The sequence below is a fragment of the Perissodus microlepis genome, chromosome 2 (assembly GCF_051167445.1).
Source record: "Perissodus microlepis isolate ML-2025 ecotype Zambia chromosome 2, ASM5116744v1, whole genome shotgun sequence".
Lineage (NCBI taxonomy): Eukaryota > Metazoa > Chordata > Actinopteri > Cichliformes > Cichlidae > Perissodus > Perissodus microlepis.
In genome coordinates, this window is record NC_140462.1 from 24,014,951 (window position 1) to 24,030,804 (window position 15,854).

The 15,854-nt window shown below is 40.8% G+C and overlaps 1 protein-coding gene across 3 annotated transcripts in view; it reads left to right on the forward strand.

Moving 5' to 3' along the window:
- LOC146392770 (protocadherin-1-like) overlaps window positions 1-15,854 on the forward strand; it is a 218,821-nt gene that overhangs the window by 106,592 nt on the left and 96,375 nt on the right. For 2 of the 3 annotated variants that reach the window (XM_084953122.1, XM_084953131.1), the window contains exon 4: window positions 3,685-3,904. In XM_084953122.1, coding sequence (XP_084809248.1) covers window positions 3,685-3,904 — 220 coding nt within the window. Of the gene's footprint in view, window positions 1-3,684; window positions 3,915-15,854 lie in introns of all 3 variants that reach the window. The other variant, XM_084953136.1, reaches the window with a different exon arrangement.

Consider the following 15,854-nt stretch of genomic DNA (forward strand, 5'->3'; position numbering starts at 1 on the left):
AAAAAGGGAACAAAGCGAGTGTGCTGGAGGTGACGGGCAGAAAGGGATCTGATCCACTTCATTTCTCCTCTGTTTACACGTAGATGTGATTCATTTCCAAATTCTCACACAGCAAACAGAAGAAAACAGTTGTAATAAAACGCCCGACTTTGTTCTGCAGCTTTTTCAGACATGCCCGTTTGACGCCGTAGGGTCTCAGGTAGGAGCTGAGACAGGGAAGAAAATGACTGAAGACCACTTATGAAATAAAAATTTAATAATAAGTTCTATCAGCCTGACAGATCGCGTATTCTTTATATCAGAGCCAACAAAAACATTTTCCAAAACTGTGATGTCTCTCCAACACTTCAGGCAGCAAGTCCCAGGATGTAACAGGTGTTTTTCACAAAACTCATTTCCATGTAAAGTAAGTCCCAACTAAAAGAGAGGAATGAAACATTGGTGATGTGTATTTATCTGTAACTTGCTCATCTGAAATATTCTTCACACTGATCTAAAATGTTGCTCTTTGTGCAGAAATTGTTCCTGTTCTTTTGAGTCATGTAAATACCCTGGATTTGGCCTCTACATCAAAAGGTTTTTGCGTAGACACAGCACTGGTTCATCCCTTAGCTGTCTTTTTTTATACTGGAGTGATTCGCAGCTCAGTGTTCAGTGAGTGTTAGGTTAAAAAACAAGAAAGTAATCCCTCTGAAAATGGATTGGACTGAAAATGGTTGACAGAAAACCTGGAGATCTACTGCTCAAGACCACTTTAGAAGACTTCCATGAAAGTTTGGCTCTTTGGAAGCAAAATATAAAGACATGATGGGTGGCTCAAGACATTACTGTATATACACGATCCTCGGCTGAAATCAATTACATCAGTGCTTTTGCTGACGTTATTGTTGTTTTAAGAGTTTACTCTATAGCTAACACATCCCAGTTACAATCTTTAGGGTGTTTGGAGTCTAATGAAATGTAGCTCAGCCCCCAAAGTGGGCTATGGGATAGGTTAGAGCAGCGGTCCCCAACCTTTTTTGCACCATGGACCAGTTTATTATAAATACAACAAAATAAAACCAATACCGGTACCAAAAAAAGAAGATTTATTCATAGCACAAGGGAGAAGACCAAGGGAAACCGAGTTAACGATAAAAACGATTAAAAAATAACTCTAAAAACCGATTAAAAACTCTGAAACAATCAATTTCACATCCGAGCCTCAACTCTCGTAGCCCGGTACAAAACGACTCGCGGACCAGTACCGGTCCGTGGCCCGAGGGTTGGGGACTGCTGGGTTAGAGAAAAGTTTTGTCTTGTCAGTGATGTCGGTACGGTTGGTAATTCAGATGGGAGTAAAAGAACCTCTCAAGACCTATTTAAGTCTATATTTCTCAAGTCAGAGTGACATCAACATAAGGTTAGAAGATTATTTTTATTCTCTGGGTTCATGCCACCATCACAAAAACCCAAAAATCAAATAATTTCATAGGAAGTCTTCCTTGTGGCAGGGTGAATAAGACTGAGAAGATGCAGAGAAACCAAAAATGGATATGGTGACATTTTTAGGTAGAATCTGGCTTTACAAATAGCAGACTCACTGAGCTCCACCATTTCAGGGATTATATTGGGAAAAAAGACAGCCAGTGTGACTGTACAGATCTGCAGCGAGTCCGGTTATTACTGAGTATTTGAATGTGTTTACCTGGAGAGGAGCCCGTCGCCTGAAGCACCGGGGATCTGGGGCTTTTGATGCCTTGACAGCACACTGTGGCCACACAGTTTAAAGGACAGCTCCACCGCGGGTTGAGTTTTGAACATTTTCCATCATTCTGACATTAATTCAGCCGCTTTTACCTGCCTGCTGAACAATTACACACATTTTCAAATCCTTGTAGTGGAGCCACTCATGCTATTTAGAATTCAAACAGCAGAGAAAGTGGCTGGTGAGCTAAAGTCTCTCAACTAAGACGGAAATTAAAAGTGCAATTGGCAGGATTAAGATGCAGTCTGATCACCACTTGGTTACTGGTTTGAAACTGGAAGGGAGGACAGTTTGTCAGTCTAAAGTAAGGCAGTGACCCTGTCAGCATCTGCAAGGGGAAAAAAAGCTGCTTAAAAAAGTAGAGATAAAGGTTTTAAAAAAACTGTTTCTGCGTGATGAGCACGGATCTGCTGGTTTTACTGGTTCAGGGTCCTGATAGGGGCCAGTTGCCATGGTGACAGAGTATGTGCCAAGCCAGGGATGTTGCTTTTTATCAGCCTGGCTGGTCAGATGCGTGTGATTGAAATGTTTGACCGTGCATTGTGTGCCTTTTTGAATTAGGACAGTTTGTTTGGCAGCACTCGGTGTATTTGCACAATGTGTGTTTGTGTGTGAGTGGTGGCAAGCGTCCCCACAGCGCTATAGGGAGGCTAATTGTATTTTAATTACAAAACCATCAAACGCACAAGTCAGACAGTTACCTTCCACCCCCAGAAAACACACAGTAAATGGAGCAGTTAAGTGTGTGTTCAGCCCGCTGCTTTTATTAATACTGATGTCTCATTACAGACGCCAGTCAGTGGAAGGAAACTTGAGGATGCGCGAGTAGAAAATGCATAACAAAGCAAACAAAACCATTTATTTTATTTAGGTTTAATAATGTGCGGAATGAAACGTAACCCACATGTTTTAAATAATCAGTCTTGTATACTTGCAGCCTATATTTTAATAAGATCTTTGTAGCATCCTGATTCTTTCAGTATTTTATATTTCTTCAGAGGTTGACTCGGGTTTGTGCCCTGCTCCTGTACATCTCTCTATTCCATCTGCTTTTTCTGTAGATGACTCCAGGAGCCGGTTTATTTGTTGCACTCACTGCACTGCCACCTCAACTGCAATGGCCAAAAAAGAACTGGACACATTTTCACCGAGCGTGAAAGCAGAGATGTTTGGGTTAATGGCAGTCGGTCTGTGAGAATCTCAAAGTTATTCACTGGAAAAGCACTTGTCTGAAATTGCTTCTGACTTTGGCTTTTGTGGAGGAATGATGTGAACGTAGCCTTTTAGCAACATCCACAGTCTAGGCCGAGTGTTGTGTGGTGGAATTACATTCAGTGATTTTATTGCACATTCTAGAAATTACTTGCTAGTTTGTTATTTCAATAATCAAAGCGAATTACTTTCTTTTGAATTGTTGTCAGAAAAAATAAACTGAGAACTTTGGCGTGGTGCAGACCAGCACATTGTTTCTTCTGGAGCAGCCGACAGCAGCACAGAACAGAAAAGACAGATATGAAAAAGTTCATATCTGTTAAAACCTTTATTGGCTATGGCTGCTGAATTTATGTGACGTTACTGAGTGCAATAAACTGGAAACACTTTAATCTCATCAATTGTTCTTTGTTAAAAGGCCGGTTTAGCTTAACGCTAAAGCATTTGCAGATAACATCGCTGAGAAGAGATGATTCAAAGATTTAAAATGTGATGAGATGAAAGTTGACAAGTGTGAGGTGCAGAATCAAAGTAGAACCTGAAGTGAGAATAGAGCAAATGACTGTTTTAAGGTTATTTTTACAGTCCAGCTTCTATTTGATGTCTCTAATCATTTAAGCTGCATCAGATCAAACGGATAAACAACACTAACTTGAAGTGATTCACCTTAAATGTTTCAGAAACGAAACTAACCCTGTCGCTTTCCCTATGTCATCCAATCACAGCTGCCCCACCGTCGAGTGACCTTCTCTACGGCCAATCAGGCGCAGGATCTGCAGGACGCATCCCAGCACAGCTATTACGACAGCGGCTTGGAGGAGTCGGAGACCCCCAGCTCCAAGTCATCGTCGGGGCCGCGGATCGGGCCTCTGGCTCTGCCGGAGGACCACTACGAGCGGACCACACCTGACGGCAGCATTGGCGAGATGGAGCACCCGGAGAACGGTAAGACCAGGTGGAGTTTCCCCTCCCTCTACTCCTCTTTTCACCTCCTCCATCCATCCATCAACCCAGAGGGAAGCAGAGGCACATTTGCACACATATATATATACACACACAGGCACACGACTAAAAGCATATCAGCACCGCTGGGTTTCACACACATTATAACTGTTTTCATTACACACACCTCGCTTGCCCTGTGTGTCAAAACGCGGCATGTCAGCAGGAATGTTAACGGCGAATATATTTAATCAAATTCCCACAATTCCCTGCGCTGCGCATACCTTCGTTAAAGAGGTGTGTGACCTCACAGCAGCACAACACAATCAATATGCAACATAATCAAGTCCCACGGCTTAACAAATTAACATCCCACTTATGTAAATCATACCGAGTCCAACCCTCTATCAGCTGCATTTATAGATCCGCAGAGGGAGGCTAACAGGGAATAGCTAACACAATATTCTGCTCTCTGACTTCACTAGTTAGCATTTTGTCAACCTGTCATCATGTTAGCATGTTGATTTTTCTTTCTATATACATATATATGTCGTCCCTTGTTTATCTTTTACAGAAAACCAGCTCTGAATATCTTTATAGTCCTCACAGGTTGTGAGTGTATCAGTCTGAGCCTGTTAGCTGTAGACTGTTTACTGAAGCTAACGATGTTAGCATTCCTCCAGCTGAACACGATGTGCTGTAGTGTTTTTATCGTAACTTGTAAAGCACAATGAAATATTTAAAGTGATAAATAAGGGGATCATACTATTCTACATAATGGTAAGCATATTACATCATCACAAAATCAAATAACATCAGGTATGAAAAGTAACGCTGGATGGATTATGTTAACTTGTAATATGCTAACAGCTAAACGTAAACTTGGCACATTGTGACCCACATTATTACCACAGCATCACCGTGTTGACTGTAAGATTTGTACCTTTGACATAGAAACTCTAAACAGAGCTATAAAAATAACTTGATAATACTGACAGGTAGAAACAAACGAAGCAGCATTTATATGTTGTCTCAACTGATCTACTTCCACACTTACACTCGTTATTTTTAGTGCACGAGTATGTTCCCATAACCGAGTGCAACTACACGGAGTGCTTTTTGTGACGGAGAACTCTGAACCGTCAAAGCGCCAGCAGAGTGTGAAGCACTTACCTAGCATGGTCACATCTTAGTTGTGTGGGAGACAGGGAGGGAGGATGTATCATCAACACCTGCTGTTATTCTACTGTTAGCTAGCTAAAAATTGCAGATTTAGCACCGTGCATGTGTTAAACTGTTGTTAAATTCAGTATTACAACTACCAAGCGTTATAGAAATAGCAGCAGCTTGCACGTCAGTCACAGTCCTACACAGCAAATTCAGGTAAGTGCATGACTTGACAGTAGTTGGTGTAAAGTGTTGTAACTTTCAGGTCTGAAAAATGAAGGCAATTTCTGTGCAGTGGCCATCAGGGGATGGTATCTGTGTTTGCAAAAAGACTTCCAGTCCATAGACCAGTTTGAAGGGTGTATGAGCCCTCGGCCCTGACCTTATTAGATACTTTCTTGTCTTTACTTTTCCTCATTTTGGATCATATTTAATAAAACAATTAGTCCATTTAAAAATTTTGATAATTCCATGTCCCAGAATTGAGGATTATCTAGGCTATGCATGTTCAATATGGAACTCATGCTCATTGGCTTTATGCATAATCCAATGGGTGGGATCACAGTGGTCCATCCAAACATTAACTCTTGAAGCAGTTAGTTAAGGCGCTACCTTGATACTGATGACTGTAAACAGACTTGATGTGCCCTGTTAGCACTAAATGCTAAATAGTTCACAATATTAGCCTCTTTTAGCTTGTATTACCATGATGTTAGCACATTGACTCATCTCAGATTTATATATAAATCAAGTTTGTATGTGGGTACTAATATTTATGTTCAAGGAAACCTGAGAGTTTTTCTTTTTCAGAATGTTCTCATTTATTTAATTATTTGACTTGTAAACCATCATAAATTCAAATGATGTATATTTTACGTGTACCAGTGATGTTAGCTTTAGCTGTAGCCGCTCATTATGGCAGTTGTGAAAAAATTCAGCACGACTTTCTGAACATGCTGAATGAGTCTTTTATGCTTTAACTGTGTTATAATCCAGCAACAAGCAGTGGCATTGCTTATAACATGGCAGCTAGCCATAGTAGGCATTAAAAATCAACACAATTCTTAATCATTCCTCCTGCACCTATTAGAGCACCGCACTTCACCGTGTTTGATACATGCCGAGGGACAAATTACCGGTCAGACGCAGGCCAAAGCGATAAATGGTGAGCAGAAAAAGTAAAGGAGGATGGAAAAAGTGACTTCATGTTTGGATGAGCTGATTCTGACTTATTCTCATTAGCTCTGTACAATACTGTATTTTGGGTGCAGCTACTTTAGTAGGACCATAAAACAAGTCAATTACATAAAATTATGCACATGCATTTACTATCCACAGCCCTGTGTTTCTACTGTATATTGGAAAAATCTCATTTAGGTTCAATAACATAAACCAATCCATGCATTAAAAAATAGAAAGATTCAAGGAAAAAAACTATGAAGTAAAAAAAATGCCAAAAGATTAAATAGAATAACAGCATTCTGAGGCTTTCCTGAGAAATAATTACACATCTTTGCTGCTGAGAATCTAATTCCCATCTGATTTTTGCTCCATGCTTCAGTCCTGTATTTCACTGAGATCATGATACACAGTAACTGTTGGTTTTTAGTGTTTAAAGCCCAGTTTCCCTCAGGTATAAATAAAGTGCTTCATTTTATAGACCCAAATTATTCATTAGTCACACATTTAAACACACCACCATCTTTTTTTTAAACTTATGTCACCGTTCATTGTTCTGCTCGGGCTCTCAACGCCTCGTTAACACTTGTGCCAATTAAGCTAACTCAGGTGAAATGTTTGAAACTGGCAAGGAATAAAAAGCAGGGGGAGAGGGGGGGGGAGTGAGGTTCAGTTTAAATGCCAGCCCCGTCTGCTTTTGTGAGGGCGAGAAGACCAACTCTGGCTCTTTCTCTCTCTCAACCCACAGGTCGTACATATACCATCTGTAAACACAATTATTCACAGCTGCTTGCACGCCCACAGGCTACTGCCACCCAGTGTGTGTGTATGTGTGTGTGTGTGAGAGAGAGAGAGAGAGATAGCGATAGAGAGCAGGAGAGTGTGTAAGTGGCTCTGTATCTGCTCGTACACAGAGGAATGAGGTCAGGGCGATGTTGTGTGTGAGTTGCAGTGTGCGAGGGGATGATGGTGTTGTACAATCTTCCACTTTGATGGCCAAACATGTTTTAGCTGCAGGTATTTTCCTGAGGAAGTGTGTCTGAGTGTGTGTGCTGCTCTAGCAGAGAGGCCAACAGATTACAGAGGATTAACACACCACTACAGATACACTTTACTCTCGCTCTGTTTCTCTCAGCCCGATTCTAAAACTTCAGCCTCCGTTGCTACGATAAGCCGAGCTCCATACTGATCATTTATTTGAACAAAATCCTTCTTTTTTTCATATCTTTCCATCTGTGAGTAGATCATCCCCTCGCTCGGCTTTGTCCAGCAAATCTCCGTTCAAAATTCCAGTGATTTTTGTCTGCGGGAATTAGCGCACCACAGATTCAAAACGCAGACTCTGTATATCATATGCAGCTGGACGTAATTAAGGTTCAACATTAAATAGATAATCAAGCAATAACTAGACCAACTGGCAGCACGTGTTTTCCAGATTATGTTTTTTAGGAAGTGACTGAGCATTGGTGCCGGGCCGTACACTTTGTTCTGTGTCCTTAGCAGGCTGTTTTGATGTGTCCTGCTGTTTTCCTGCAGACTATCGATCAGTCAGCTGTGTGGCTGATTGCTGATCGGTCACATCTCAAGTGCTTCAGACAGATTGATGGAAAGCTGGAGGAAACGACTGTCTGCTCTCAAACATGTTTTCTTTTCAGCGTTTTGTATCATTTGATTACAATTCTTTTATCCTTGTTAGTTAACTGTCTCTTGTGCTTATACAAATACATTGCTCTTATAGCAGATTACAGAAACATCAAACATATCCTCTGTCTATATGGAACTAGTTGAATTCAAGCATGGATTCTGCATAGAAGCATCGCTCCACAGCACATAGTAAAGAGTGGCTCTTACATCACGCATGGCCACGATGGCTCTGAGGGATTGCAGCCTGTCCTTAATGCATCTTGGTTCCTTTTCCTCTTGTCTTTGTAGATGGATTATCCACATATAGTAATATAATCTGGACTTAATCCGCATATAAACTGGATACTCATGACATATGACACTGTTCATCCAGGACTGGGCTCACAGTAGACCATCTGTTCCCTGTGAGCTGTGGTCATTCTGCACCAGAATGTTAACCTCTAACATCCCAGAGGTCACCGGTGACACATCATGTTCAAGTATGTCTTGGATAAAGCACAACGGGCCACAGTAAACACGGGTCAGTAACAGTTCACTGAACTTGGGAGGCAGAGCCTTCAGCCTTCAGCCTCTTCTGTGGAACCAGCTCCCAGTTTGGATTTGGGAAACAGACACAATCTCTGCTTTTAAGATTAGGCTTTAAACTTTCCTTTTTGATAAAGCATATAGTTAGGGCTGGACCAGGTGACCCTGAATCTGCAATAGCTTTACGCTGATTACCATGATGTACCTTCACTCACCTTTTTAACTGTATTTGTTTATTCACATTTAATTATTAGTTATTATTAATCTCTGGCTGTATTTAACATAAACGTCTTCCTTCTCTCTCCCCAACCGGTTACGGCAGATGGCCGCTCCTCCCTGAGCCTGGTTCTGCTGGAGGTTTCTTCCTGTTAAAAGGGGGGTTTTCCTTCCCACTGTTGCCAAATGCTTGCTCATAGGGTGTTGTTTGGGTTTTCTCTGTATTATTTTAGGGTCTTTACCTTGCAGTATAAATCACCATGAGGCAACAGTTACTTTATACACGCTCAGTACGTTTCACTGTTTTTATCTGCATTTTTTTCCATTTGTCATCAAATTGGAAAAAGAAAAAACATCTATCTCTTGGTTTCTCTGCTTATCTGATTTAAAACACATACAGAGCTCTTTTTTTAATGTAGTTGAATTATCTTTAAATGTCTTTAAACATCATTGATTTTTCTCGATGAGCATGTAAATGGCAATTGAAAAAAAGTCAAAAAAGACCAAAAGCACCAAGAGGCAAACTTGACAGAATACTGCCTGAAGTCTTTTAAAAGCATTGCAGGACAATGATAAAAATAATTTTAGACTCGTTATCACCACAAGCGATAAGTAAGCAAGTACCTCATCCTATCACACTTGCCCTGCCTCTTTCCTGCTGTGACCAAACGGCCCCACAGACAACACAAACATGCTTTCAAACAGACTGTGGTTTGTTCTGCAGAGCTGAGAGCAGAAACACCGCCCGATGTGGTGAGATCTCAATCATTTCAGTCCTCCTCTTCCTCTTTAATCCCGCTCTCCATCCTGTAAATGGTCAGATAATGGACGTTAATTCCATCAGGCCGTCTTTGCTCTGCTAATGCACCCACTTCCTATGTGTGATGGACGAATGGAAAGAGGAGAAAAAGCAAACTGAGTGAACAGCAGAGGGGAAGGGAAGAGGGTGCAGTTTGTGGGATTTGAATGCATGTGTGTGTTTGTGGTGAGAAGTGGAGAGCGAGAGAGAGAGCGGAGGTAAGAGATAAAAAGGTGGAGATAAAGGAAAGAAAGGCATAAAAAAAAAAGCTGAGGAGAAAAGTACAAAGTGAGAGCGAGACGGAGAGAGAGAGGAATCTGCTGCCTGACACTGATATTGCCGGATAAAAAGTGATTTATGAAGTGTGTGTGTGGTGCATTCATCTCTCTAGATGAAACCACATGCAAACATTCTGTATTTGGGTACTTACACACACACGCACGCACGCACGCACACACACACACACACACACACACACACACTCTCAACCTCTTTAGCTGCTGATTGCATCAGTCTGAGAGCTGTAGTAATCGCTGCACAACACACACTCACACACGAGAGAGAGAGCGAATGTTAGCGAGGTTTTCTATCTTGGCTCTTAATCAGCCACCAGTTTGATTTCCAGATAAAACAGTGAAAACACAGAAAATGTTCAGTATGCAGGGTGACTTCAGCTGCTCCGCTCCACTTCTGTTAACACACGTGTTATGAGTTAGATCAGTCTGAGCTCATGGGGAGAGATCATTTCTATACAAATATGGGAATCTCTTCATGGGATGGCACAAAGCACCGACACGCGGTGTGCACCGGCGTGTTTAGCCGAGTTAAACATGCCAAAGTCAGACTTCTGCTCAAGCTTCGTTTATTATTCCAATTCCAGTAATATATGTAAACCTGAACAGATTGGTGAGTAATCTGCAGAAGTGTTTGCAAACTGTTGCTGTGTCCTCTTCCTTTTTTTGTCAGTGAACACACACAGAAATGACTTAAAACCAGATAATAAAAGTCAGATCTTGACGTTTGGCTGTTTGCAACTGTTAACTGGTTGCAGAGTGCATCTTAGATCAGATGACACTTTAAAGCCACTCTGATAAAAGGGTAAAAAGGACAACACAGTCTTGTAAACCTCTGTGGACGATTTGTGCATCTTACACCAAATCAAACTTTGATTGAACCTAAACTGTGTGCTCCTGCAGCGCTGATACTGTAAGTAAATAAGCGTTTTTAAATGTGAGAAAAACAAGTGATGATTTAGTTTGGCGCTGACATTAAGTGCTTTACCGTAAATGATAAAACAGACAGAAGAAATTGGAAAACTAATTAGCAAAACACCGAATGCAGAATAAATGAAAATACAAAGACCGAGTCCTCACAGCGTTACACAACATACAGTATTTGCTGTCAGCATTGGTGTAGCACTGCTTACTAGTCTGTACTTTATTATTTATTTATGAGGCATGTTTTGCACACACCGTTTACACCTTTGTAAGTCTTAACAAATCTTTAATGTGAACAAAAACCCTGATATTACCTGTCAGTTTCAGTTTTGCGTATTCTTCTGTGTACTGAATGGATTTAATGGATTTTTATTCTAAAACAGCTTTAAAAGCAATCACAGAGTGACTAAGTGTGATTTGGCAAAAAGAAGAAAGGGAAAAAAAAAGATTTAAGAAAAGTATCCTTAATGTAAAATTGATAAAATATTTTGATTTAAAGAAATGGAGGTGAGTAGAAGAGTTCATGTGTTCGCCTTAGTGAAGCTTATCGCTTCCATTTGTCTCCCCCTCCCTCCTCCTGCCCTCCTACAAGAGGCCTCTGCTCTCAGGGATCTTCATTCCCTTCTTTTCTACCCACCACCTCCTCCTCCTCATTCTTCCTCCTCCATCATCTCTCCAGTGGGTAATGATGAGGGGGCCAACAGTCCTCCACAAGTCTGTCAGAAACTCCCAGGACAGAACAGTAGTCTCTGGAAATGCACATTATTTTTAGTTTCTTCTCAAACTTGTGAAGTCTTTATGTCCAAAGGTCCAGAGATTTGCATCAGTACTCAGTGTTCAGCAGCTCAGAGCACTTCTCCAACAAAAATAAACTCTTCAGTTTAAGCTCTTTGTGAATATAAAAACGGGGAACTAGGATCGCTATTTTGAAACTGACTGTAGGATTAAAGTAAAAGTAAAAAATGATACTGTAAAGAAAATAGCCACAATTAAAAAAACAAGTACATAAAGTTTAAGAGACCGCTCTACAGGTTTCTTGGAGGTTTGGGTGGGTTTCTTGAGGAGGTGGCAGGATGTTTTGATTAAGGCTCAGAGGTTGAGGGGCTGGAGGGATCATGGTGACTCCATGTTAAAGTTTTAGATTCAAGTGCTCACTAGAGGCGCTTTAGGAGTCATTTAGGATGTCCATGACCCATTAAAGAGGCTTCAAGGTTCAGTCTTTGGACTTCTTGGATCACTCTGGAGTTTCTAAGGGTCACTGAGGTGCCATGAGCTGTGTCCTGTTCCTGTTTAACAGTGCTCTCTACTCTCTGTTCACGTAATGTTGGAAACTCTGGAATTTCCCTTGACAGAAGCACTATAATCCCAGTACCCTTTAACATCATCCTCTGAGAGGTTTGCATTTCACCCATAACAGGAGAGAAAGTGATGTCAGTCCCTTCTGCATATCACAAAACCCTGTAAAATACCAAAAAAGGGTACCATTGTTAAATATAGTCCAATGAAATGTTGTATCTAACTTTTCAACCAATGTGAAATTATTAATTCCCAAGCTGTGCAGGGATATTTTTAAAGAGATGAATGTTATTATGATTATTTACATAATAATAAACTAGAAAATATCCATCATACGTTGTGCTGCATTCATTTAGACTTAAAAATGGCTATTGAAGACATAAACTAATCAGGAACTATCAGCAGTACGGCCTTTTTGTCATAGTTTTATATACAAGCCGATGTATTGTTTTAATGACAGCATTGGTCCCCTGCTGGCCATGAAAAAGAATGCAGGATGCAAGATTGCACTGGCTGCACTTTTCAGTCATGGAAGCTGTGTCCATATAGAGCGCATCCATACTGTTAAATAGAGGTTTTAGGACGTAAGTCATTGAATCATGGAGGATGTTCCAGAACTCGTGTTCTGAGGTTTTATGGTGCTGTGGTGGGATTAATAAGAGGAGGCTTGGTTAGGGTTTAAGACATTAAGGATTCATTAAGATGGTTCGGTGGATTAGTGAGGAGGCTACGACAATCCTTCAGGAGGGGGAAAAAAAGTTTTTACACAGATCATTGTGTATTTGTAGTGTCGGCGTACACAACGGCAGCTCATTTACTGTTTTAGCAACTGCTTACTTTGCAAAAAACCCACTTACTGGCTAATCATAAAGATGCTGTTGTATCCACAAACACACAACTTTACTTTCTCTACATGTGCACACTCATTAAAGCATGTAGTGTTACAGCACTCCATACTGAGGAAAGAGACTACACGTTCAAAGCCTTTCTGCGATGAACACCACGCGCACATGTACAGAGCACATATGCACAGCGCACGTGCACACACACACGTGCACATGCACACACAGGCAGATCCAGAGGAGTACATAATGATGTAAGCAGCGGTCCATAGTTTAGAAGTGGGACACTCACTGATGAAACCATGGTCCTGAGGAGGTGTGTGTATTCATGTAGCTTCTTGAGTGCATATGCGTGTGCGTGTGTGTGTTTGTCGGTTTCTAAATGTGTGCGTGTTTGTGTGTGTATATATCTGCTCCTCATTAGCCGGTAGATAAAAGGAGTGTGTGGAGCGATAGAAGAGGTGATCCCTCCCTGTGGAACTATACCTCCCATTCTGTTTCTTGTTTGTATCGCAGAGTGTGTTTTGTGTGTGTGTGTGTGCGTGTGTGTATGTTTGTGATGCGATGTCAAGAAGCTTTATAGTAACAGGCAGCATTCGTTGGATGCCCTCTCTTGTCCCCAGGGAGGGAGTAGGGAGAGGGGGGTGCGGATTTATTTTTCCAGGTCTGTTGTTTATTTGAGCTTATCTGGGGTGGCCGCTGTACACTACACAAGAAGGTGTGTGTTTATGTGTGTGTGTGTTTGTGAGTGTGTGTTTGTGTTTGGCAGTAGCTGTAAATCGGAGCTGGGCCAGCATTCGACTGATGTACAACAGCAAGGATGCTGAGAGCTGCAGCACACGCACACTGTGTCCATGATTGGATTATTTTGCCGGTGTTGTAGTGAGATATAGATACTGCCTCTTTGTGCGTATGTGCTCCCACCATGTTGACTGAACCAGTACTTTTGTGCCAAATTTGGAACCGCCAGACCTCTTTGTATAGATTTCAGGGGTCGTTGGGAAGTTTTAGGGTTACTTATAAAGGTTCCAGCTGTGGTTTAAGATGTTTGAGAAGTAACAAAAAAGGTTTTGGTCGTCACTGAAAACACAGCACGAGTTTTAGGCATCATTTTAAAGATTTTAGGGGTCTTTGTGATTTATTTTGGGAGGGGGGGGGGGGGGGGGTGTAAAGGTTTAGGTCACTGAGAGAATTATAAATCTGGCCTTAATGCTAAAGTATGAAGAATGTTTTAGAGACTTAAAATAGCAGTTGGATGTTTGTGGGGGAAAAATGTTCCTGATATAATTTACGCTGTCAGTAGGAGTTGCTGATTTCAACTGTTTTCATAGGAGAAGCAAAGCTCAACAACAACTACATACCTGAGGTCACAGAGAACATCGGCTTTGTGCTGAAGTCTCGGAGACCTTCCAGATATTTCATATATGAATACTAAAGATTGCTGGAAGAGTGGGTTCTGAAAGTCAGCCAGAGGCAACTGAAATCTGTCTCTTAAAGTTGTTAAAGGCACTAGAGAGGTCTGACTTATTGTGAATTACAGTTAGCAGAGATGTAAAGCATTTGCTGCCACATTTAGGGTGATTTAGGTGGTTTTCTATGAAAGAGTTCGTAGTTTGTGTTGTGGTGTCGTTACACGGGTGTAATTTAAACCTTCTTGGAGTTTCAGACGGCACATAAGCTTTTAGGAAGTACAGATCCATGACAGTTTTAGGTATGCACAGTAAATGAGGCAGACTTTTAAAGGTTACTCATAAGGAACTTGAGATCCTTCAAAAGGTTCCAGGTGTCACTGAGGATGGTTGTTAAGAGTGACTTAAGTAGACCCAGTGGATTTACAGTATCTTTTAGGAAGAAGGAGAGAATGTTGTTAACAATATCATGGCTGTCACGCCAATGTGCTTCCCTAGGAAGACTTTAAATCCGCACTGTAACATGATTAGCATGCAAATGGAAGAAACAAACATTATATTCAACACTTAGTCTTAGCACATGCAATTCATAACTACATTAATAACGCAGTTATAATGTTTAGGGTCATCTATGGAAGTAGATGACCTTACAGATCTACTGGAAGTAACTTTTCTTAACTACATACAATACAACTTTTGTTGTATTGCAGGTACTTAGAGGTTCTGGGGTTAACAGTAACAACTACAGGGTAATTCAGAGTATATTACCAGGTCCTAACTAGATGTTACTGGGACTGGCCTCTGGGACATTGTGGGCATTACCAGTATGACCGAAAGTTCATGTAAGACATAGAGAAGATTAGAGGATTTCAGCAAGTTTCAAATACTTCTAAAGAAGAAGAAGAAGAAGAAGAAGATGAAGAAGAAGAAGTTATTTGATGACTTATTTAATCAAAGTCAAAACGGTACACAAACACATACATGCATGTCTTGTGTGTGTGTTTGATATCTGTGCATAATCAGTGTTGATATTGCAACAGAACAAGCACCACTTTGTTTTCTTTAACATTTTTCTGTCAGGTTTATACATTTATGGGCACACAATAACTCTGTGCTTATCTCCCAGATAACAGTGAATACGGAGCCTTGAATGAACAATAGGCTTCTGTCTTCTGAAGGTGAACTGTTCACATTTTTCTTAAGTGTCTCTACCTCAGATATTGGTTTATTTGCTGACATGTAACCTTTAACAAATAGTAGCTTTAGAAGCCACGTGTACTGCTATAATCATGAATATTCAGCACAGTGAACTGCTCTGTATTCTCTTCAGAGTTTGAGTGTCTTCACTCTTAAACTGCAGCTTGAATAAACTGTCAAACTGTCCTTTCTGTCAGCCCGAGTTTTCTTTATTGGCGTGAAATATAAAAGCACCTGAAATATGAAAGCCCTTCCTGCAGAGGAAAAAAAAAACAAAAAATGGAGAAATGAATACAGTTTTCAGGCGTTCAATAATGAATCATTAGAGTTTTCTGTCTTCTAGAAATGTTTCTAATTACAAATTGTTGAGTTTTATTATATTTCAATGTCCGTTATTAGTTCTGTTTTTGTAGATTAGGTCATATGAAGTCCAGGTTGTTCTGACAGGTATTTGTAAAAGTT